The sequence below is a fragment of the Nicotiana attenuata genome, unplaced genomic scaffold (assembly GCF_001879085.1).
Source record: "Nicotiana attenuata strain UT unplaced genomic scaffold, NIATTr2, whole genome shotgun sequence".
Lineage (NCBI taxonomy): Eukaryota > Viridiplantae > Streptophyta > Magnoliopsida > Solanales > Solanaceae > Nicotiana > Nicotiana attenuata.
In genome coordinates, this window is record NW_017677315.1 from 1 (window position 1) to 25,979 (window position 25,979).

The following is a 25,979-nucleotide window of genomic DNA, read 5'->3' on the forward strand; positions in this document are numbered from 1 at the left end:
TAAAATTCTATTTATAACACTACCCCCTTGAATGTCTATTCAACAGCTAATGTGCTCGTAAAACTTACTAAATAAACCAGTGGGAAAAAATTCTAGAGAAGGAAAAAGAGTACACATATCTAACAATACGCCTTTTGGTTGCCTCGTTAAAAACCTTGCAAGGAAAACCCAGTGAGACAAAACCTTGTAAGGAAAAAAGAGTGCAACGCGCATTAACTCCCCCTGATGAGAGCATCAATTCACATCCTTAAGCATTTGCATTCCAATCTTGTGCACCATCTTCAAAAGATCTTTGGTAGATATTTGATGAACAAATCAGCCATATTAACTTGAATGAATATATTGCACCTTGAAATCATCATTCTTGACAGAGATGGATTGTCTTCATATGATCTTGTTGGAATCGTCAGTTCAATATCTTCACATAGAGGTGAAAACTCTTGCTATCATATTATCATGCATATAGTTATAGCAAGATACATTTGTGCACAAATTGCACTAAGGATGTAGTACTTCATGACCATGAATTCTATATGCTTTAAGCAATTTAAATCCTTCAGGGATTGTTAAGTCATATAAGCCATATAATAGACTTTAGATGCATATCAAGTTTTCATGTCATGCTAGACATATAAGATATCGAAAACTGATTGCACGTACCATTGACTTTATACTTTCAAGTGTTTGAACTGCAGGTCCAAAACAACATGTCTTTCATATGAAACCAATTCTATTTGAATTATTTCTTCAGACTTAAGATCCTCATATATATTTAGCGATATTATCGATGTTGTCGACAAATATTTTATATCGGTTCCAACCTCCTTATTTTTCATAAAGACATAACATAGTATCTCTTCATTCATATATTCAGGTACCTGAATCTCTCATGAGATTTTATGAAGTGTTATGTCATGTGATCTAGATCACTTGCCTCCTTTATTATGATCATTTTGATCATTTGCTCATCTTCTTTATCAAGAAGTTTTATTTGAAACCGATTTGTCTATACGCTTTAAGCGTACCATAGACTCTATCCTTCTAGGACTTATTCTAATAGGAGCATTTGCAGTGAGAATATAGTTACTTTCTTTGGGTCAGCAAAAGCGTCTAGCATGCTTTACAATATATTGCACATGAATTATCTTTTTATGAACTTCAAATTCATATTATCTTATTTGAGGATCTAGATGTAGAAATGATAATTCATTCCACGTAACTTTTTCTCAACTGTTTATCCTTTCTCCCCCTCATGTTAGAAAAACTAACTTGCTTCTTCAACTTTGAAAATCCATCTTTGTGCGTTATGGTGTTAATCAAAATATACAAGGCACATCAATAATAATAAGATGAAATTATTTGGTTCGTGACCCTGAACCACTTGTGAGGGGAGAAAATAATATACTTTGGTATATAACGTATATCAAACTGATATAGATAACTTTATTCTCATAAGCAATTGTTTAGCTATTAAGTGGAGGCACTCAATAAATTATTTTGCTAAGCCAACTGTGATGTAAACCAACTTATCAAGAAGAACTATCTTGAATAAAAAATCTGAAAATTATGCTCTATATTAAATTATTGAGCAAGTTACCTCGCAAACACCAGGTTGCGGGTCAATAATAATTGCACATATAACCATCTCATAGATACATCTTATGTGGTATACATGGCAGGTGAATGCCATATTCACCTTTGATATTTCCAGCATTCATGGGATTCGATCCCAATTTTAATTGATCTATTAATTAATGAGAAAAAGCAATGTAAGAGAATTCGTAAAGAACTTTCTAGTTCTTTAATATTTACCATGTGAATTCTCTTTTATTTTTTGCACATCATACTCAAAATTAACATAGCTAAACCAATTATGCCAACTGGATAAATTATCAATATTGATAAACTTTAGGTTTACACCATGATGTGTGCAATTATGAGTAAACTCCAAGTTTATTATGATATGGGTTTTTATATCAATAAATATCCACTTCATTGTGGTATTCTTTTGTTTATGTAGTACAAATTGGAGAATAAAGCGGGTAGCTTTTCACATACATATTACCCCGCTACAAGTTGTAGTAATAGAAGATATTAAATCTTTCCTTTATTTATAGTCTCAATATAATCAACCGCTTTCGCGTATACTTTGGAAACTGAATAAGTTTCTTTGAGACTTACTACAACACAATACCTTATTGGTAATTAATTGTGTTTCTCCAAAATAGTATAATTGGCTCTTGCAGAGTTCTCAATTAATTTTGTAGTACCACATATTCATCAACACCCATATGGTGAATATCTCTTTTAAAGAGAAAGTTATACCATTATGGTTATGGTCAAAATTATATGCAAGATCTGTTTCTTGCATTACCGTTGTCTTTTAATAATCACAATGCCAAAATATTTTGGCGTACAATAGGTACGTTACCAATGACCATTCATGCCATAATAATGACATTATTTTCTTATATCATCTCAAACCTCCTTTTAGAGGTGAGTGCGGTATATTCACTACCACTAGCACGTTCATATTCTTTGAAGAATGAATATGTATTCATAAATCAGATGTTGTCACATTCACATCATGAATGGACCATAATCATCTATATGTGCTTTACAAAATCTCATGTCAAATCGATGACAAATATTTTTCACAGCGTGAAAGATTATTTTGAGAATCCTTATTGTTCTCACTACCACAAATGATGACGATTATAATTTCGTCTATTGCCACGTCCATATCCATTGATACATTCATAGTAATAATTTTGCCTTCTTTCAGACTTATCACATACTGCTATCACATTCTCTTAAGGGAATGAGAATGGAGCAAATTCAATGGGACGGATTTTCAATTCTTTGCCCACAATCATAAATGAATTTGATCATGGCGAGGCATAGAAATTTTACCACTTCAGGTGGTCATAATTTCTTACAAACTTAAATCCAGAATTTAATCATGAAGGAGTTCATGGAACAATTGACAATCATTATGCTCAATCCCAAAGCTTCTACTCAATTGGTTAGAGTCTCGTGCTGATAACGTGTTATAAAACAATAAATGAAGAACAAGAGTATTGCAGAGAAAAATAGAGGGAGAGAATTCTTATTGATATATTGGGATGAATTACAATGGAATAGAACCCTCTATTTATAGAGAGATGGTGACTTAGCCACCAAGTAATAAACCCTAAAATCTCTCTAAATATAGACATTCACCATAAATAAAATTCTATTTATAACAAAACTTTATATAATCTCGCAAGTAGGGTATAGTATGTTGACAATGTTACTTATACCTTACAAAAAGTCTGTTTTTGGAGACCTCGTCTCAAGGAGACCAAAAATAGAAATTCTTGATTATTGGAACAGGACTTTTGTTTTCTTTTCTTCTTTTTCTTTAATTTTTGGGCTCAATCGCCATAAAAAGAAGCAAAGAGAAAAGAATAGGAAATTACATTTTTATAAAAGAGTAAATTTCAAAGACCTTCCTCTAAATTTGTCTTTGAAGCATTAATGCAAAGATAAAGAGGTGTATCTCGAGATGAAATGTCATGTAAATTTTATTTTTTGGTATTAGCAAACTTGAAATTTTATATTATAACATTTTTGGAAAATTATTCAACGGAGATTGAAATAGTAATTCCTGAAAAATAGGACAAAATATTTTTTTCTCTTCTCCTTTCTTTCATTTCTTGGCTCAAATCCCCCTAAAAAAGCTTAGAAAAATTTAAAATAAATTGTAATAGTACGACATTACATTTTATAATTCTAAAGGCATTCTTACTTCATTTTTTGGAACTTTTGTGAAGTTAAATGTCCTAATTCCATATTTTCCCCTTTATCGTTGGCACTTTCTATTTTTCGAGTTATAAATTTTCCTTACATTTTTCCATGCGAAAGAAAATGTTGCAGAAGTTAATTATGATCATATAGAAATTTTTTAAACAACTTGCTCACTATAGTGGGCAATCAGTTTCTATTGATTTTTTTTAAAATATTTCATTTCTCTTTTCATTATTTAGAACCACTCTTCACATGTAAAATAAAAAGTATCCAAATAGTACTATTTATTTTCTTATTTTTTTCAATTTATTTTGCAGTCACAATCTCTCCATCTCAAAATTTTTAGAATAAAAAGAAAAATAAAAAGCAAGTTCCTCCTTTTTAGATAGTGATGAATGATGATGACAACTTGGAATAAGAACCTTTTCAAAACTAAGTAGCCTTTTTAATCAGATCTTTTCACTATGATTTTAGACAGGACTTATAAAGATTTACGGCTACTTTTCGAGATCATTACAGCTTTAATTAGTAGCTCTAGACTAAGAAATATTTGATCTTGGCGCGGATAAGTTTTTACGCGCTTTTTCACGCACATAAAATGACTATAGTTGTTTGGATGCACAAGATAAAATAATTGGCGTCATAACTAATGCATGTTTACTTAATAATATTAATAAATGTGAAAATTAATGTATTATTGCGAGATAAAATGTGAAATAAGAATATGTGTATTAATAATACGATAATTAAATTATTTAATGATGAAAATACCTTTACGGTAGATAATTCATGTATAACATTTTATTATTATTAACCACCATATAATAATTTGTTTATTATGAATCATCGCATAAACGATTTTTGTATTATAATCTTAACTAATATGTGAACTGAAAGAGTTATGGATAATGCTTTGGAGATTAAATTAAATAAGAATTGCCTTATTCTTAATTCACTAATGATGAAGAGCAATCCATGAAATATGGTCCCAACCTACAAATTGCCCTAATCATAGAAGGATATCTCGTCCTATCATATAAAAAATGACAAAATATGACATCTTTTTAAGTCGATAGTAATACCATTCTCTCATTCACAACTACACGAGCAGAGGTGTTCATAAAAATCCGAAAAATCGAACCAAACCGAAAACCAAATTAAACCGACCAAAAAAACCGATACTTTTTGGTTTGTTTTGGTTTTGGTTTTGAATTTTAAAAACCGATCAAATTTGGTTTGGTTTTGATTTTAACCAGAAAAAAAAAAAAATACCGAACCAAACCGACTATATGAGTAGCTATTTCAAATTTATTATTACACCTATATATATGTATATTTTATACAAAGTTTCAAAAATTTAATGGTAAATGTTAATAGTTTACACTTTTAGTATAGTTCTTTACCTTTACATTCTTGTTTGATTGGTAGTTTTCTTTTGTTAAGGGTAAGAATCCATTTTGTGTTAAAAATAATATATTTTTTTAATTGAATCTTTAGATTATTCATCACTCTTTGATTCAATTATCATCAATATATTTTGATAAATAATAGATTTCTCAAAGGGCAATTGATTTGATAGTGTTACGTTGAAAATGTGGTCGCCGGAATATGTGTTTGGTAGTGTATGTTTTATATTTAAGAAAAGATCGACAAATAACCGAAAAACCGACAAAACCCAATATAAACCGAATCGAGAAAAAACCGACTTAATTGGTTTGGTTTGGTTCTAATATTTGAAAAACCGACTTACTTGGTTTGATTTCTTTTAAGGGAAAAACCGATCCAAATCGAACCATGATCATCCCTATACACGAGGAAAGTGAAAGCTAAATTTCATCAAATTAAAAGAGAAAATTCCCTAGCCTCTTTTTTCTATTTTCCTTTTATTCGCTTAATTCCTTTAACCCAAATGGAGGAATAACAACAATAACAACCCAGTATAATTTTATAAGTGGGTTCTAGGGAGCGTAGAGTATACGCAGATCTTGCCCCTATATTAAAAAACTAGAAAGTTTATTTACGAAAGACCCTCGACTCAAGAAAAGATTGAAAAAAAAAAAGTCGTAGCAACAAATAATAACACAAGTACTCGAATAAGGCAACCGAAAATGGAGGAATAAGTATCAATCAAAATAAAAAGGACGGCTTGGTGCACAAAGCATTTCGTATTCACGCAAGATCTGGGGAAGGGTTATACCCCAAGGGATATAATACAAACAACCTACACTAACGTAAGCATTAGTGACTGCTTCTACGGTGAATATATATTTTATTTCCTCCTAATCCATTTTCTTTTCTTTTTCTCTTCTCATAAGCCAAGTGTCAGAAGCTAGAGGTTCTTTAGATTATTAAATAAAACAACCAGGAGATATTTTTAAAAAGTTGGTGGGGAAGATGAGTATTTAGACCTAAATTTAGGCAACTGATAATGACTAGCTATAGTATTTATATATTATTAAAAGGAGAGGAACAAGCCCTCTTGGTAAGTCAAGTGGCAGCCTAATAAAAAGTCACATGACATAAACAGTTAATAATTAGTTATTTGTTATTATTTTTGAATTTAAAAATATATAAAATAATAAGATAAAATATGTTATAATAAAAACGAAAAAATTAAAGAAAAAACTTTCCATTCAAATTGGAGAGTAGTTTCAAGTTGGAGTTTTAAAATTATTTTCAATAAAAAAATGCCAAATCCAGAATTTCTTTGTTTTTTTTTAAAAAAAACTTTTTCTTTTTTAAAATAAAATGTTTATTTATTCAGAAAATATTATCATAAATGATAGAATAAAATATAAAATATAAAATATATGTCTTCTATTATATTATAAAAAGAAAGTAGCATACAAAAATTTTAATATTTTATTTATTAAAATTCAGACAATATTATTGAAAACATTAGAATAAAATTTAAAATAAAAAAATATTTCAAGAGTAATAAAATATATATTTTCTATTATATTTAAAAGAAAATAGTAGACAAAAATATTAAACAAAGTAATATGCTAGCAAAATTTCTATTAGCAATGCAATTACATTAAATATTGGATAATATATTAAAGAAAAACACTTAACAAAAAAGTTATTCGATGATTATATAAGTCCCTTTAATTCAGTAGAGATTTTATTAATTAAAATTTAGATAATATTACAGACAATAACATAATAAAATTTAAAATAAAAAATATTTCAAGATTAATAAAATATATATCTTCTCTTATATTACAAAAAGAAAGTGAGCAGACAAAAATATTAAACAAAGTAATTTGCTAATTTTTTTATTAACAATGTAAAAGTACTAAGCATTGGATAATAGAATAAAGAAAATATAGGACCAAAAAAGTATTCAATGACTATATAAGTCCCTTTAGTTTTATGGAGATTTTATTATTGGATATATCATATTAACAAATAAGATGACAATTGAAATTTATTAAAGCAATATGATCTAATATGTTCAAACAAGCCCGATCACAATTTAATTTAATTAATATTGACCGCGCATCGCGCAAGTACGACTACTAGTTTATTTCATATCGTTCCTATTTGTCATATTTGTCATGTTTGTCATATTTGTTTCATATTATTTCGGTGGTGTTACTAATATTGTCGTCTTTGTCTTTTTGTCTTCTTGAGCCGAGGGTCTTTCGGAAACAGCCTCTCTACTCCTTCGGGGTAGGGGTGAGGTCTGCGTACACACTACCCTCCCCAGACCCCACCAGTGGGATTTCACTGGGTCGTTGTTGTTGTTGTTGTCAGTAAATCATAAAAGTGTTTGATCAAAAAGTGTTAAACTCTTTGTTAAACTAATTAATGAGAAAATGAAGGATAAATTTTAGCCAAGGATAATTAATTTAGATCAAAGCATGCTAAATACGAGAACAGAATATAATCAAACTTATAACTCTTTTTAAGGCTAAAAAAGATATCAAACATAAACGACAAGCTTATATTCTTGATGCATTGTTCCATAATGTAAGAGCGAAGAAGAAAAAGAAGGAATGCCATTGATAGCTAAGGCAACTCTCTTTATTGATTCAGCAATGACGGTTACAAATATTTGCAACCAAGATCTAGACTCACTCTAGTGTTGTCAGAGGTCCTCTTCTATTCTTCTATCTCTCTCTTTTGAAGGAGCTAACCCCCCTTTCTTGTTATCCATTCCCTATTTATATAGCAATTATTCCCTTTTATCCAACAGTTCTTAGCCAGAGGGCCTTAGTCTGTTTGAGCGTTGGGTCATTCCCCTTAAATGTCACTGCATATGCCTCGATGTACAAGCTTTCAGATAGTTCGATCCCGGCCGCGGCCGAGATACTCGCTGTTATGGCGTCTTATGAATACGACCATGGCTCAGTCAACCCCTCGCCATTCCTTTTAAGGCTGATCCACGCATGGTCAGATTTAGACCCATGTAGTTAGTCCCTCCGCCTATTGAGATCGCTTCTTGGCGAACTCCATGGGCGGACTCTGTTGATTTGAGAAGGAGACATCTGAACGCTTTGTGCAAGAAGCGAGCACCTCATGGCGAGGAAGCGACGTGACGTTTCGAGAATTGCGTCAGACCGTTACGTTAGTTCAGAATGTCATTAATGTTTCTCATGCGTCATTATGGCGCACGTTTACTATTCTTTGCATCGTTTCTCGTGCCCTTTTAGTTTTTTAACTGGAAGGCGCTTGGTTTTCCCGCTCGGAGCATTTATGTCCCTATAAATAGGGGAGAATCCCTCATTTGAATGTTACGCTTCTTAATCGTTCAAGAGAGAACTTTGCAACTCTTCTTCCCCAGTTTCTTAAATTTCTAATTCCGTTAGGATTTGCTGTGACCACCACATTTTTCCCTTATCATTCTCATTTCTTTCGGTTAAAGAGAAAATGGCTAGTGCTTCTTCTAACTCCGATAGAGTGCTGATGTTCCGGTGCCGGAAAATGATGCACCCCTAATCGAAGAGGGGTGGAGATGGTGGAGGATTTGGTCTTTCTGACGGTGGATGAGGTGGGCCCCCGCCCGGGGAAGGCGAGGACTGACTTTAATAGCCCTGCTGGAGACGAGCCGGAGCCCGTTCCTTCCATGATGGATGCTGCGGAGCTCACAGCATTCAAAGCCAAATGGGGGATCCCCGATCATATTGAAATGGTGTCGGTGGATCGGGACATAGTGCATTTACACCACCCGGGCTACTACGCGTTTTATGCGTATCCCTTTATCATCGGGAACACGCTTCCCCTTCCTTCCTTGGTGGTGGATTTCTGCCGCTTCTATGAGGTGTGCCCGGCTCAACTCTCTCCGCACGCGTAAAAGCTTTTCCTCGGGGTACAATGATTCACACGCGTTACCGAGGAACCAAGAGTTTGGTGGTGAAAATGGACGACAAGGCAAATCGCCGCTTTTGGTAGAGCTTTTTCTACATTCGAACAGAGCACGTCGTGTCGAACCCGACAGGGCTTCCTGAGACATGGAATTTCGCCCGTAGGTTTTCTTTTCTTTTTACTTCATGCATTTTCTCTTAAGATGGTTGTCGCTCGTCTTCCTTTAATGACCTCGTTGAGGGTTTATTTATGTTCTTGTAGCCGAGAGTACCTCCTCCGCCAGTTGCTGATATTCGCGAGTGGGTGGGCGCGATTCTTCCCCATACGGTGGGGATTCGTGAATGGCCACCTTTCCATGAGAAGTTCGGGCGCAAGCCTCTTGTTCGTGAGTTGGTGAGTTGTGGCCCGTTACTCTGTTCTTTGCTCCGTATTTTCTTTCACCTTATCCTTGCTTGATTAAATCTCTTCTCATTGGTAGGTCAGAGGGGAGTGAGAAGGACGAGGGCTCCTGCGCTCGCTTTTCGCCAGTCGGCTTCATCTGTCCGACCCGTTCAAAGGGCACCTGCGGATGAGAGCACCCACCGTGTGGTTGCGCGGCAGACCACGTCGGTGACCTGGCCCGTTCGTTTGGAGGTTGCTCCTCGGTCAGATACTCCGGTTCTCGTCGTCCGTTTAACGGGCGAGCTTTCTCATAACAGTAGCGAAGAGGCACCGCCAAAGAGGCGGAGGTTGTCAGAGGGGGCGTCTTTGGTTGAGACGTCCTTGAGGGGCGACCCTACTTTGGCAATATCTGGAGCCGATGGTGACACCGGCCGGGGTGCGGAGGCGACTCCTATTCCGGTTGTGGAGGAGACCACCTTAGCGGGGGGACATAATTCGAGGGTTGCCGTGATTGTTCCGAGCGGCCCATCGTCATCTCGACAGAACCGTGCCCCCTATTCGGCTAATGAAAGGGGGAATGGCGTGGTGGTGGATGATTATGAATCGGATTCGAATTGACCCTAAGGATACGAGGAAAGTTCGAGGAAGGCTTTACCAGGGTCAATGTAAGGGCGGAATGTCCTTCTCGTGTGCTCGAGATTCCATCGGATTTTAACCTTTTGGAGGACACGTTGGAGTTGGTGCCTCAATTCGACCTTCTATGTTCTGCCGCCGAAAGTGAGTCTCTTCGGGAGATCAAGGATTCTGCTTTGTCATAAGGTGTGGTCGGGATGGCCTTGAGGGTGAATCTCTTTTTGCCATTTTCTTTATTTTGTGCTATTTTGCCTTCGATGATGCCTCCCCTCCTTTTCTTCTGGCTCTTGTTTGCAGACTTACATGCTGGAGATTGAAAGTGCTCGTAGGGCTGAGACTAGGGCCGAAGTCTTTTTGAAAATGGCCGCAAAGTATCATCGGTGCTGCGACAAGTGCCGTGAGAAGCATGCACAGCTTAGGGCGGGCGGTAACACTCAGTCCGTTAGGGAAGAGTTGGAGAAAAGGGACGAGGAATTGATGCGGTCTATCCACAGATGCAGCAAGCTCGAGGAGCTCAAAGTGGGCAAAGGGGTTGCGGCGGAGTGTGAAGACCTTCAGGAGAAGGTGCTATCTTTGCAAGCCGAGCTTGAACAAAACGCCACCAGGGTCGCCGATTTGAGTGCAGAATGGGCGGAGAAGGTGGCCGAGCTAGAAAAGAAGGTGATCGAGTTAGAGAGAGCCGAGGAGGCTCGGGTGTCGGCTATAGAGAGGGCGAGGGCGAGGGCGAGGGCGCTGGAAGATATTATTCGCGTCCTCAGGTCTGAGTAGGAATCTGAGAGGGCAACGACCACACTTAGGGAGGCGCGGCTCGAGGAGCGTATTGGTGAAATTGATCGGGAACCTTCGAGCATGGGAGACCGGGTCGTGGCTCTTGAGGCCGAGAAGGCGCAACTATTGGCCCAGGCTATCCATCAAGAATCTGCCTCTGCTACCGTCCCCCGCCGTTTGTATGAGCTATGGGTCCATGCTGAGGTCCAACGAGATATATACAAGGGCTTGTGGGAGGCGGGGAATGTTTCTGAAGCCGCTTCCGAAGATGCTCGGGCACAGGCACGCGAGGCTCGACTTGCCTGCGGCTACGACCCTGCGACATCGGAGGCCGGTGAGGATGCTGAGATCGAAGATGGACTTCCTTCTAACGAAGATGCTGGGGAGAACAGCGGTGGAGACGATACCGAGTGAAAAAAATTCTTGCAGCTTTTGTACTTAGTTTTTGTTGTTGTTTGTTATCATCTTTTTCTTGGGGGCCCGCTTTTGGCCTTTTGTAAGGCGCAGTTGTTGCGTATGTACATTTTATGAATAAATAGTCGCTTTGCCTTGGGTTATGTATCTTTTGACTTTCTTTCTCCCTTCTCCCCTCTTTTTCTTGAAAAAGATCTTCGGACTTTCCCGCAATGAGTACCTGATTTTTACTTGGGGGTTGGAATGAGGTCGTGCTTAGAGCGATACATGTGAGATCGAATGTGAAATAATTTGAGCAAGGTAGAATGTAAAGTAATTCGAGCGAGGTCGAATGTGAAGTAATTCGAGTGAGGTTGAACATGAAGTAATTCGAGCGAGGTCGAATGTGAAGTAATTCGAGCAAGGTTGAAATTTACTTTCGCCTAGCGATGGTCGTAAGGGTGTTAAATCGACCGAGGTCGAAGTGTAACCCATTTGGCGATGTCCAACGGCCGTAAGGGCATTAATTCAAGCGAGGTCGAATCGTAACCCATTTGGCGACGGCCAATGGCCGTAAGGGTGTTAATTCGAGCGAGGTCGAATTCTAACCCATTTTGGCGATGGCCGATAGCCGCAAGGGTGTTAATTTGAGCGAGGTCGAATTGTAACCCATTTGGCGATTGCCGATAGACGTAAGGGTGTTAATTCGAGCGAGGTAAAATTGTAACCCATTTTGGCGATGGCCGATAGCCGTAAGGGTGTTAATTCGAGCTAATTCGAGCGAGGTCGAATCGTAACCTATTTGGCGACGGCCAATGGCCGTAAGGGTGTTAATTCGGGCGTGGTCGAATTGTGACCCATTTTGGCGATGGCCGATAGCCGTAAGGGTGTTAATTCGAGCGAGATCGAATTGTAACCCATTTGGCGATGGCCGATAGCCGATAGCCGTAAGGGTGTTAATTCGAGCGAGGTCGAATTGTAACCCATTTGGCAATGGCCGATGGCTGTAAGGATGTTAATTCGAGCGTAGTCGAATTTCCCTTTTACTTGGTGATGGTGCGTGTTTGCCTGTTGCATTACTTTTATTGGAGAACATCACTTATTTTTGCATTGTTTATGCGTGCGTTGGGGTGAGTTCTGGTTTGTTTGCTTTTGCTTTCATTGGAGAATATTGCGCGTCAGGATGAGTCCCGGTTTGTTTGATTTCGCTTTTATTGGAGAATATTGCGCGTCGTTGCATTGTGTATGTGTCGATGGAGTCCCAGTTTACCTAGTCCTTTCTTAGCTTGACCTGGAGAGGCCGTGATTGGGACGAGCGACGAACTTATCGCTTGGGCTTCCGGGTACCCTGGGACTAAACGAACTTCAGACGGGATTCGCAATATTTAGTCGGCTGAATTGGCGTAAGATTGCCATGGCGAACATACATGCAAGCTCTTCGAGTTCAAGTTCTGCTTGTGTCGGAGGGACAGTACGTTCCACGGGCTCATCGCTTAGTCCCAGCTCATAGAGATTTTCTTAATAATACCAGCTCATTTTTCCGTCGTTTGTATGTTATTGAAGTACGGCATGGTGTGGAGGGTTCTGCTTGGTACGTTCGGTGGCGTTTGTTCCTTGTTCGTGTGCCTGTGAGAATGCTTGTATTCCTTGCCCGTTCCAAAAAGAGAAAAATGACAAGTTAGATCCAAACGAAAATGCCCCATTACCTTGACCTGGTAAGTCGGCGAGGGGGAAGGGCATTGTAGAGTTGCTTGCTTCGTCCCGTGCTCGAATGGCGATTCCGAATTCGGTAGCCGTGTTTGGCTTTGACGTTAGTCGCGTCCGGGCTTCTCGTGAGTTCAACCTACTTTGCCTGTGGGGATCTCGAAATCGAGTCCCAGTTCGATCCCGTCCGATATGCGTAAACAATAAGAGAAACATGTCATATCTGTTCGTAAATTACATAGTGCGTATGGGTACGAAAACAAGGCAGGGCATACCCGTTATTTCAAAGAATCACACAGTAGGCTATCGTTCCTTCCCTCGAGGTGTGAATACAGGTCGGTATTTAAAGTAAATACGACAAGCAGGATTGCGGGCGTGCTAAGTGCGTAGTGGCCATAATCCCACTTTGAGTACTCACACGACGTGCCGAACCTGTCACTACAAGCGAGGCATGGGTTTTGCCTAGACATTGGACCTAATTTCGATTTCAAGTAGAGATCTGACCCAGATTATTTTGGTTATCTCAAAAGCTTATCTATCACTTTTTAGAGTTGGTGTCTATACTGAGATTGTGAGGCTATGACAGCCGGGAAGTGATACTCTGGCTGGTTTTAGATCTAGAGGAAACTAAAATTTTGGCTAAGACATCCTCACAGACGGCGCCAAATTGTTTGATCAAAAAGTGTCAATCCCTTTGTTAAACTAATTAATGAGAAAATGAAGGATACATTTTAGCCAGGAATAATTAGTTCTAGATGAAAGCATGCTAAATGCGAGAACAGAATATAATCAAACTTATAACTCTTTTTAAGGTTATAAAAGATATCAAACATAAACGACAAGCTTACATTCTTGATGCATTGTTCCATAATGTAAGAGCGAAGAAGAAAAAGAAGGAATGCCATTGATAGCTAAGGGATCTATCTTTATTGATTCAGCAATGACGGTTAGAAAGATTTGCAACCAAGATCTAGACTTTCACTCCATTGTTGTCAGAGGTCCTCTTCTATTCTTCTGTCTCTCTTTTTTTAAGGAGCCAGCCCCCCTTTCTTGATGTACTTTCCCTATTTATATAGCAATTATTCCCTTTTATTCAACGGTTCTTAGCCAGAGGGCCTTAGTCTGTTCATTGAGCGTTGGGTCGTTCCCCTTAAATGTCACGGCATATGCCTCGTTGTACAACCTTTCAGATAGTTCGACCCCGGTCGTAGCCGAGATACTCGCTGTTATGACGTCTTATGAATACGACCATGGCTCAATCGACCCCTCGCCATTCCTTTTACGGTTGATCCACGCATGAGCAGATTTCGACCCATACAAAAAAGTAAAGTTTGAAATCTAACCAAAACATTATTTGAGCAAAGTTACTCACTATTCATGATGGTAGAAGATAATAAGTATTCGACGAATTAGTCAATATGTGAACAAGCTAACAAGACCATAACTCAAAGGTAAGTCTTCACAAAATTTAACAAATATATTCTCGAAAATCAAATTCTAAAAAGGTAATATAAACACAATTTCTTTCCCTAAGCTAATGTATTTTAAAAGATTTTCTAAATTCTAATTTCAAAGACTTGTTAAAATTCACAGATCCAGATATCACATTTAAAACCTAAAGTCTTTAAGTTTTGTGACCAAAATACAAGTGTTAGGATCCTAGAATTTGTTTCCTAGTATCCCTACTATTTGCCTCTGCCGTCATTTTTGTAAACTGATAAGAAACAGTTGAACTTTCTTGTCAAACAGTCAAAATGTTTGTGTCAAGAGGAGGAAATTTCTTGTATCAATCTGCACATCACTAGATGCGATTTTCTTTCTTTTTCTTTAAAGCCAATTATGACTTTTTCAAACTTTATAAACAGGCAAATCGAGATGTTAACTTACACCCATTAAAAAATAATAATCACCTCTAACTTTTTGAATTGTATGAGTTTAATTAAGGGGCTGTTTAGCCATAAAAAAATAACATTCTATAACCGCTGTAAAAATAATAGCCGAAAAATGTATAAAATTTATATATTTTTTGTATATATATACATTCGGTATGTTATATATAAAAACTATACAATTTTATGCACTTTCGGTTACCAGATGTAAATAGTTTCTGGGGCGGGCTAAAAGTGATAATACCCCTAAAAAATCACTTTTTTTTGGAAAAATTTTCTTTTTTTCGGAGTCAGTATTTGGCCATGAAAATTTCACATTTCACTTGAAGTTGAATTTTGGACTTTTTTTGAAAATTTGAGAAACTCCAAAAGGCTATTTTTCAAAATTTTCGCTTTAAATCACTCACAAAAATTCTAAAACAGCTCCAATTTGTATTCATGTCAAAACGCAACTCTAATATTCAAATACCATTTTCACTTGATTTCCCGCAATTTTACAATTCTTATGTCCAAACGCCTATTAAAACTCAGTGTTCATTCAGCATTTCAGCTTAATCAAGCACACTTCACAGTTCACATAGACTGAATGAAGCGGTAACGAATCCACCTTAACACAATAGATTTTGACCATAACAAATTTTAAACAGGCTAATTTTTCCGTTAAGTAATTCAAAAATTCAATTTATTTTAACCCTAAATTTTTCTCTTTTATGCTAACTATGGTGTCTAGGTCAATTACATAGACTTAGATTTATTTCATAGAGTATGCAAGATTATATGTAGACATTGTTGACCTATTGACACAATTCAGATTGTGATTTTTTCTAAGAATATTGTTTTGAAAGCTTAACTTCTTTTTTATCATGGTGGTCTCCGAGCCAATTCGCATGCACCTCACTATTTCACTAGTTACCTGATACCTCCCGAGCAAGAGTTTGGCAGATCGAAAGAAATCACCTAGTATTTTATTGTCATAACTACAATTTGACATTTACTTTTAATTGTCTACAAGGGTTATCAGCTTATTATATTACATATACGGTCAGGCCTCTCTATAACATCCATAAATAAAAACCATTTACTATAAAAACCATCTATATATATAAACACTTCACTATAGCAACCAAAATATATTGAAACAAATGAGGCTATTATAGAGAGGTTTGACTGTTACTTTGGGGTATCAGCTTATTGCATATACAGTCAAACCTCTCTATAACAGCATCCCTATATAACAACCCTTCACCATAAAAGCCGGATTTTTCTAGGAACCGATTTTTACGGTATGGTATAATAATATATATCCTCTAACCGGAACCGGAACCAATGAGGCTATTATAGAGAGGTTTGACTGTGTATACATTGATTCTTAACAATAGATATTTACACACATAAGGCAATCTAGTGGAAGCTGAGAAGGAGAAGAGACTGATGCAAGAATGCAAGTATAAAACACATTTATTCACTAAGCACTGAACGTTAAACCGAGTCTGTGATCTGTTTCTAAATGTTTTCTGAAACCCTTAATCATTATAGCCTGTTCAGAATAACAAGAACAGTTCAGCTAAGCGGAAAATGAAGAAAAATTTAAGCTGCTAAGCTCTTGGATGCAATCTCGAACACGTTCTCTGAGAGACCCTCAGTAGACAAGATCATCTCCAATTGTTCCTGTAAAACATAAGCTTACTTCTTTAGTCATTTGACTTCTATGCAAACACACACTCAAATGGAAGTTCCACAGAAACTTAAGACATACAGATGTATGATGTTTGAGCAAGCCGATACTAACCTTAGCAAGACTTTGTCGTGTTTCATCATAACGCTTCCACCTAGAGAACGCTGACACCATTCTTGAAGCCACCTGCCATCCAGTAGAAAAAGAAATTTTAACGCTCTCTCAGACTACTGTAAAACCGTCGTTAGTTAAATACTGGATTGAAGTGAGGAAATCCCTCTAAGTTTTGTCATCTCTAGTTTCTGCTGTTGTATACTTCTACATTATTGTTTGTGTGCTCAGGGCGGAGCTAGAGTTTAGATTAGTGATTCGGCCAAACACAGTAGCTTTGGTCCAAATCCTATATTTGTCTTAAGAAATCTATTGAATATGTATAAATTATTAATTAAAAGCCCAGTAACTTAACAGATCCCGAATCCAAAACTTCAAATCCTGGCTCTGCCTCTGCATGTATTATAACTGTTGTTCCAAAGAGACCAAAAACAATTGAACAGTATTTTTAAGAGACCTGTGGATTTATCTTGTCAAGCTGCACCACTAGTTCCCCTAAGAACTTGTAGCCGGAGCCATCCTTGCAATGGAAGTTGACAGGCGACCCACAAAATCCTCCAATCAATGAGTAAACCTGCATTTGTCCAAAATAAAACATCACATCTTGTAACTGACATAAACTAGAAAAACATCAAACTAGAAAAGCACATACCTTATTTGGATTACGCAGGTCAAAGGCTGTATGGTTTAGAAGTTTCTTGACATTCTCAACATTACCAGGCACGTCTGACATAGCTTGAAGCGCAAACCACTTGTTTACAACCTACGGAAAAAAGAGCGAGACAAAGATTTCTTCAAGCTTATCTTGTTCATATCACTACAACATCGCAAAGATTGCAATGTAATACCACTTGTTTAAACTAGAGATGAATAATTTAAAGTAACAAGTCGGTTAATCAACAATTCGAAGGCAAGAACAGGGCCGGAGGACAATCAGTCCTAACGCAAGAAAATTGCAGGTTTCCTTTTATGGGCCCAAAGATGATATCAAGTCGAGGTGCAGGTATTAGAGGCATAGAGATGTTACCAAGAAGTCATCCTGCCACTTGTTGTAGAAATCAGCCAAAATCTCTTCACGAATTGCAGGTTGCTGATCAATAGCCACCAAAGCTGAAAACTGATCTGTCATGTTTGTGGCATTTCTGTATTCATTCAATAGAAGTTCTGTAATTTCTGGGCCTTCAAGCGATCCAAGATAAGCTGTAGACAAAATGAGGACAGTGGATTTGCAATTTGTCAAATATTAAGTTCCGAAAAAACACTGTATCTAGAGAGAAAAGAAGAAACAAAACGAGAATACACATGAAACGGACCAAGAGCAATATTTTTAAGAGCACGTCGTGCCATATTGTTATGATCAAACTCATATGCGCCAGAGCTCCTGTTGTTTTTAGCCTGCAAAGTATGTTTCAGGTTATATAATTATTTTTTTCCATTAAGAACTTTTCAAGTGAAATGAGAATCAGTATTAAGAAAAGTAACACTGGCATTACAGTGATAAGGAGCTCCTCTTTCAATTCAGAAGCCAGTTGCTTCCTGATGAAAGTCCGGACTGCATGAACAGCATCCGGGTCAGCAACTGTCATCATGTCCATGATTTCGCCTACACCTGGCAAAGTTATTGCCTTTGCAATGAATTCCTGAAAGGATACAACAAAACCAATTAGCAAAACCTTTTTCTTCCGACATGAAACACACATTTCTACAAGAAAAGAGGTGGGGTAAGCACCTTATCCAAGCTTGAGTCGGTGAGTATGCTTTTGATCCCCTGCACAAACTGAGGGTTAAGAACCAAAGCCTTATTCTGTTGGAAATCCGCTACCAAGCTGAGCATCAGCTTCCTTGCCAAGACTTGTCCCGCCTCCCAACTAAGGAACAAATAACATTAGTCTTTGATTATTTCGAATTTGTGATTAGCTAAAAGATATCGGACGAGAGATCAAGAAAATACAAACCGGTTAAACTCATCAGAATCATGAGCAAGAAGGAAAAGCAGATCACTATCAGTGAGATCAGACTCAAGCCGGATGGGAGCACTGAAGCCTCGTAATATAGATGGTGTTGGCTTCTCAGATATGTCATTGAACACAAATTCCTCCTCCTTCTGCATGGTACAAGCAAAAAATCCTTTATTACATCCTTATTAAAAGTTGCATAAGCATATTTATTTGATCAAACTTATCATCTACTGCAATGAGACTAATCTACAATTAGCAGAATATAAGCCAATACTGCTGTCTGAGGTTTATTTCAGTTCCCTAACCATCAATTGAAACAAGAGAAAAAATATATATTCTAATTTCTATGTAGGAGTATTAAACAAACTCAAAATTAGAATATTGTACGAATCCGTTCAAGACCTTTACCAACTTCAGCAATCTTACACAAGCTAGTTGTTTTATTGGTAATATCAACAATTAAGTTAATGAGTGACATTTGAAGTAATCTTTGCTGTATTTCTTATTTTCCCAGGGAAAAATTATAGAAGCCACATGCCAAGTATATAGTTTAATCAAGTGGAATGCACTGGAACAAGTCTATTAAAATTCTACACCAACCTTTGTTATGCGGAGAACTGTAGTGTGCACATTTTGACCACTGCTTGCAAAACTTTCCAATTTCCCATCATGATAAACGGAGGATAGAGGCATGTCCTTGCCACTTGAATCTAGCAGACCTACTGCAACAGGAATAAACATAGGTTCTTTTGCTGACTGGCCGGGGGTTGGAGGCACCTCTTGACTAGTAAAACATCAGATGAAGTATGTCAGCCTAAACCAGAAAGGTCTGCAAATCTAAGCGAAATATCCGTTCTATGTTTTTACCTAAACTTGAGGGAGAAAGTGTGGCTTTCAGCATTATAATTAGTTGTAACCTTCACTACAGGCGTCCCAGCTTGTGAGTACCTGCATTTATGTTTCATTTAAAAGCTCAACTTTGAGAGAATCACGAATTTTAGTTCGAACGACAGGAAGGAGGAATTGTTACCATAACAAGAAATTAGCGAAATCTGCATTGTTGGCATCTCGCATGGCAGCAAAAAAGTCTTCACATGTTACTGCTTGACCATCGTGCCTCTTGAAATATAAATCCATGCCCTGAAAGGAAAAGGAGGTATATCAGATTTTCAAGACTGTCAAAGTGCGAAAATCAATTGTCTGTAACTACAAAAAATAGGCAAGAGATTATCTTTTTCTTACTTTTCTGAATCCTTGGCTCCCTAACAAAGTTTTGTACATCCTGACCACTTCAGCTCCCTGATAATGAAAAAAGTGAAATAACTCGACGGTGAATCAAAACATTCCCTTACACATGCATAAGCACGAAAGGATTGCAAGCACACATAAGTTCACGGATGTGGTGGCACAGAATAAGGAGGAAAAGAAAACAGGAGGCGCGAAATGCAGCATGAGGTGGCAAGAGAGGAAGAGAGTTACCTTCTCATAAACCTGCAAAAGGGAAAATGGAACAAAGGAACACTAGTTAATAAATACCCTGGAGACGAGAGATACCAGCACATAAAGTTAGAACATTGATAACCAGGATCTTACCGTAACTGCATGTTCATGAATCATCCAAAAAGCCAAACCAGCCCGTCACAACCAAACATCAGTAACAAGAAATATCATCAAAATTGGCTCAAACGAAATCAAACCTCCTCTCAATGTAGACAATTAATTGAAACTTGCCTGTGTAGAAGTTATCCATCTGTCAACAAAAAAAGGTGGAAAAGAAGAATGAGCAAACATTCCAAGCAGGTGGCTCAAAGAAGGTGGGGGCCAGCATTTCCTAAACAAGAATCATCCATAGTAAAAGAGATTATTGTACCTTTATATAAGAATGCGGCCGGACAGGATGAGCCATTGGACCAGAATCCTACAAAATCAGGATACCAGTTAGCACATGTAACTAGTCATCCACAAGTCAGTCGCTCATTCTGGAGCATATTGATTTGGCAATCCATGTATAAATATAAGAAGCAGGAATATTATAATGACAACAACTCGAAAGAACTCTTTGAAACCTGTGGGTACTGATACATTCGAAGCTTTGAAACATCAGCAATCCTTTTCACGGTACGGCTTCCCATATCAGATGAGAACTCCTGCACAAATCATTCAAGAACTTGTAAGTTAAAGCTAAAACAAAATATTCATGTATCTATGTTCTCAAGTAATACATCCAACCTGATCACGGAAAACAGTAAGTCCTTCCTTTAAGCTGAGCTGGAACCAGTCACGACAGGTAACTCTGCATTGAGCTCAATAGTTAATACTATAATATAGACACAAGAATACTATCAAAGTATACAGCAAACAAGTAAACTACCTTGTATCCAATTGTAAAAGCAGAGGAGTTGATTTAACTAAAAAATTTAAGTTTAAAGTCTTTCTTGAAAGAAACATATGCATTTTATTGCTCATCAGAAGCAGCAGCAATAAGGAGCTAATTGTCTACAGAGAACAGGAAAAAAGGCATATAACTCCTGAAGTGTGTTGAGGAATTCGAGTAACATGGTCATGTTAACATCATCCAATTTGCACCAAAGGAGCTAGAAGATACGAATAGTAATATAATGGAAAATGTTAACTAATATATTAAATAGCTTTTTATTCTGTGAGAAGGGGGGATTCGGTAAATGACAAACCTGTTGCCAGTCCAGTTGTGGAAGTACTGCAACGACGACAAGAAATGGTAATTTATTCAGTATTTCAAGAATCTGCATACAAGATAAAGTTTATGACTTTCAGTAGCTAATGAAAGATATCACACACCTCATGTCCAATCACACCCAATATTGCCGCATAATCAGCATCAGTCGCGGTTTCTGGGGATGCCAGGACAAGCTTGGAATTGAATATCTGTAACAAAGTTAAGCAATTAGGCTTAGTTAAGAAAAAGTCATAAATAGAACAATGCAATAACATCTCAAATAACATACATTCAAGCTCTTGTTTTCCATCGCTCCCCTGGCAATGAGATAAAAACCAAATTATGATCATAAAAATAAAAATTTTAGGGGGTGGCAGAAAAATGATAATGTGAAGAAAACAGAAAACTAACATGTTAAAATCAGGAACAGCAACAATATTAAAAAGATCCAGGTCATACTCCAGACCGAAAACCTGTTAGAAAATTTAACAAAGAAAATTGCCATAAGACCATCAGACAACAGAAGATATCCAACTTGATGTTTATCAAAAAACTGAAAAGCTCACATCTTCATCCCACTTCATAGCTGCCTTCAGCGAATACATTGCATGTGCTGTCTTGGGCAGATCTTGTGCAGGGGTCCAGATTCTCAGGGAGACCTTACGGCCTGAACGGGTTGTGAATGTATCATCTCTGCTCTCCAACTGACCGGCGACCAACGCAAAAAGATAACAGGGCTTCTTGAAAGGATCCTCCCAAACAGTAAAATGTTTTCCTCCCTGCAAGAAAAAAAAAAGAAAAAGTGAGAGGAATAATTTGGAGTGCCATAAGGGTTACAATAAAAAAAACTTTCAGCAAAAAGTACAGCACGATCCAAATGTACCTCTAGATCTCCTTGCTCTATAAGGTTTCCGTTTGACAACAATACAGGGTACAAGGATTTGTCTGCCTCTATGCGACAGGTGTATTTAGCCATAATGTCAGGGCGATCCTAATGGTAGAAACGATCTCAATTAGCAAGCATTCAAGGAAAGACGATAACAGCGTAGAGGACAAAAAATGGCATACCTGATAGAATGTAATTTTACGGAAACCTTCAGCCTCACATTGGGTACAGAAATTCCCTGATGACTTGTAAAGCCCCTGAAGTAAATACGATAATGTCAGTACTCTAAGCATAGAAACCATTCATAGTATTACTGAAATTTGAAATGCAAGAAAAGATTGCAAATAAGACAAAATCCTGCCCTCCTATTTCACCTCTAAGGATGTGTTCTTCTGAGGATATATTTCTGTCACAATCTCTAAGGTGAATTTGCTACTTGGAGGAGATTTAAGAGTCAGGTGGCGCGAGTCCAAGTGGAAATCTTCTTCCTGAAGCATATTAAGTGTATCATTTACGAGCAAAAGTAACATCAGCTGAATATGTGTAATAAAAAATTATGTACATCTTTGGACATTGTACGATCACGACTTTGATAAGTACCTTCAATGGATTGCCATTGATCTTTATAGATTGCAACTTTAAATCTTGCCCATTTAGCACAAGTGGGAAAGACTGACCTGTTCAAGATAAATTAGCAACAAAATGTGAGTTCTGGAATAATACAACTATTGAAATACTTGAGAAGCTTCAATCAGCCAAAGCATCTATCATTTAGTTCAAGTATATCAACCCAACAAAACGTGGCAAAAATGTATTATGGATAAAAAATAAACAAATCCAAAACAAGATTTACCTTCAACTCTGGGGCTGACAGCAATTTTGGAAGCGACGAACGTACTTTCCTCACCCAGTGAGAATTTCAGATCCACCTAATAGTTATTTGATTTAGTCTCATAAAACAAGGAGAAAAATCCAGACCTTTACCAAGATTAAGGTCAAGATCAAGGGATATACCGTGTCAAAATAGTAGTCAGGTTGTTTGTAATCCTTCAAAAATATTTCCTTTGGAGCTTCCATCTTGGTTTCTTCTACTTCTTTTGGCAGAGGTTCAGTTGCAACTGAACAGATTAATCTCCGGTCAGTTCTTCTCGGTTGCTGGGAAACATCCACAACATACAAAAGAAACATCAGCACAGAAAAGCATTGTTGCCAAAATAGCCTAGTAAGCTTAAAATATGGACATAATAGCTTACAACCAATGGAAAACGTGGGATTTGACACCTCCTCCAATGCGCAACCTAGTTGCAAAAAGCACAAAGACTGAATATAGGAAAAGAGGAAAAGATGCACTAGACAAAGCAAGACATGCATTAAAAACCAAAAGCAGATGAGCAATGCAATTTGCACAAGCCAGTCAAGAAAATATTCACAAACCTCCGAACTGATGTATTGTTTGTATCTACAGATATTCCTCGAGCGCACAACTGAAGTAACACGGCAACTTGGCTGAAACTACAGAGAAAGAATGGAAAGTAGTTCTTCAGGCGACAACAAGTCATTAAATGCTAAGTATCTTACATTAACTAAATATAAGTCAAAAGCAGCATTAGCACATCAAAGAAGGAAGACAGAGAATCAAACACCTAAAGAACGTCCGAAGATTAAAATAATTATTACAAGTGTGAGCGAAATACTAGAACCAACTATAAGTACTTCATAATTCATATAAAGCCAGAAACCTAAAACGATAAGCTTTTCCTAGTGCCAAAGAATCGGTACACCTCAACGGACTTAGTTAGGAAACAGCAAAATTGATAAAGCTGGAAGTATTACTTGTTCAGTTAGTATAAAACATGACAAAGAAAAAGAACAAAACATACACACTACACCTACGTGACTCAAATAACTAATAGGACTTTCAAGTTGTGAATTATTTGCTTATACAATGAAGAAAAGGGAGTTGGATAATCACAGGAGCATTGGAGATCAAACCCAAGAGACATGTCTTCGACAAACTTGAAGCCTTGCACGGTAGAACCAACCGAGCCATCGGCAAACCACACAACGCCTAAGTAGTAATCTACTATTGATAATAACAATTAGTTCAACAATCAAAATTCTCAAAAATTCCCCATAAAGGTTAAATCTTTACAGGCAAACCCAGCTAGTTCAGTAATCAATATTACCAAAAGAAAAAAAAATCCCTATAAAGATCCAATCTTTAAAGAATATAAAAGCAACCCCAGTTAAAAATTCCTATAAAGGTTCAATCTTTACAAAATATAAGGCAACCCCAGGTAAAAGTTCCTTATAAAGATTCAATCTTTACAAATAACAAGGCAAACCCAGGTGGCTTAAATTTGGACAGCAAACAAAAAAAATCCTTCAGATGAAGAAAAGACTACTACTACCCTAGTAAAATATGAGAAGCATTGGCTCTTAAAAGGGTGTGGGAGATAAATGGATAATCTAAGAATATGGACAAGATAAATCAATAAAAAGGACATTAAAAATTGAAATACTACCAGAAATTAATCAAAAAAGATTATTGAAAAACTTAAAATTAGTAGTTTACCTCTGTTGATGATCCAAAAAGGGTTGATCAACAGAGCAAGAACACGAAATAATTCCTGGAATAAAGATGGAGATATTTGTGATCTGTGAAGTAACATATGCAAAATTACATAGGAGTACTGTCTTTTTATAGTGGAGTACTAGGTATTTTCACTAAAATTCAGGTTTTTTTGTTTTTCAAGAAAAGGGTCCCATTGGTCAGCTAATTTTAATACTACTGTGATAAGATTGGTTTCTTTTTTTTGGCGGTTTGGTTTTTTTCTTTTTCAAGTTTTTTGGGCAGGATTTTTGTTGAGGAAAAGAATGTAGGTTTTGAGAAAAAAAATATCTAATTTGGTTTAGAGGAAACAAATAATGGGCAATTGGCCTAAAGAAATTTAATTAATCAAATTTTGATTCATATAATGAGATATTATGTTATTTTGATTTTAAGTTATAATTACTATATTGAGTTTTAGTGTAACGTTGTATCACCTAGAAAAACAATCTCGTTAAAAATCATGGCTTTTGCTCCTTAATATTCATGGATTCATTGCGGTTATTAAAAAGTTAAAGAACGAATAATGAGAACATATATTGTTGTGATTCTTTGAGCTGATAAAGTTGATATTCATTTGGTTTCATCGTATTTGCATTATACTTATAATTTTATGAAGATTACGATAATACAGCTGAAAGAAATGTTATTAACGTCTTCTTGTTAAATAATATGAGAGCTCTAAATATAACCAGTGGCGGACCCAGAAATTTTGTGCAGCGGATTCAGACAGAAACTAAAGTCATCGACATCATTTGACAGTAAAAACAATAAAGGCATAACAATAGAGTCTTTCCCTCTACTCTTTATTTTGCTTCATGACCTCTTTGTTTTGTTAAGCATTTAAACAAAAAAAAGTAAACACCATATGTGTTTGCTTTTTCAAATTTGACAATTTATTGAACCTTTTCTTTTGAATATTACGTTACAAAATCAATTCAATCTATACCAAAACATCAAACTCTATTTATTGATTAAATCTAACAAGTGGTGAAATATTCATTATAATAAATAATTTATTAAAAAAGATAACAATAGAATAAAAATATAAACTAAAGTAGATTTATAATTTTTATAGTATAAGAAATCCGGAACTATGAAAGTTAGCTAAAGTAAAACAAAAAATTAAAAAAAAACAGTGGGGAGGATATGACAAAATGAGAATAAGGCAAGCAA

The 25,979-nt window shown here is 36.7% G+C and overlaps 1 protein-coding gene across 7 annotated transcripts; it reads right to left on the bottom strand.

The window, feature by feature from the left end:
* Nucleotides 1-16,296: 16,296 nt before the first annotated feature.
* On the bottom strand, nt 16,297-24,893 carry LOC109221368 (puromycin-sensitive aminopeptidase). Of its 7 annotated transcripts, XM_019385846.1 has the most exons (34): nt 24,768-24,893; nt 24,165-24,272; nt 23,627-23,704; nt 23,446-23,490; nt 23,207-23,347; nt 23,046-23,121; nt 22,793-22,869; nt 22,567-22,680; nt 22,375-22,449; nt 22,190-22,297; nt 21,873-22,085; nt 21,718-21,779; nt 21,596-21,623; nt 21,429-21,515; nt 21,302-21,327; nt 20,841-20,904; nt 20,678-20,758; nt 20,482-20,529; nt 20,343-20,361; nt 20,205-20,209; nt 20,091-20,102; nt 19,854-19,910; nt 19,642-19,751; nt 19,479-19,559; nt 19,212-19,395; nt 18,609-18,757; nt 18,383-18,521; nt 18,147-18,293; nt 17,967-18,048; nt 17,681-17,853; nt 17,306-17,416; nt 17,111-17,227; nt 16,657-16,728; nt 16,297-16,535 (listed from the first exon to the last, which is right to left on the bottom strand). In XM_019385846.1, exons 2-34 carry the CDS (start codon nt 24,240-24,242, stop codon nt 16,455-16,457), a joined length of 2,940 nt encoding a protein of 979 aa, XP_019241391.1. In that variant the 5' UTR covers nt 24,243-24,272; nt 24,768-24,893; the 3' UTR covers nt 16,297-16,454. The 7 variants fall into 7 exon arrangements, with proteins under 7 accessions (XP_019241391.1, XP_019241396.1, XP_019241394.1 ...); XM_019385851.1 differs by lacking the exon at nt 24,165-24,272 and having other exon boundaries at nt 23,627-23,698; nt 24,768-24,891; XM_019385849.1 differs by lacking the exon at nt 24,165-24,272 and having other exon boundaries at nt 23,449-23,490; nt 24,768-24,891.
* Between the last annotated feature and the right edge of the window lie 1,086 nt (nt 24,894-25,979).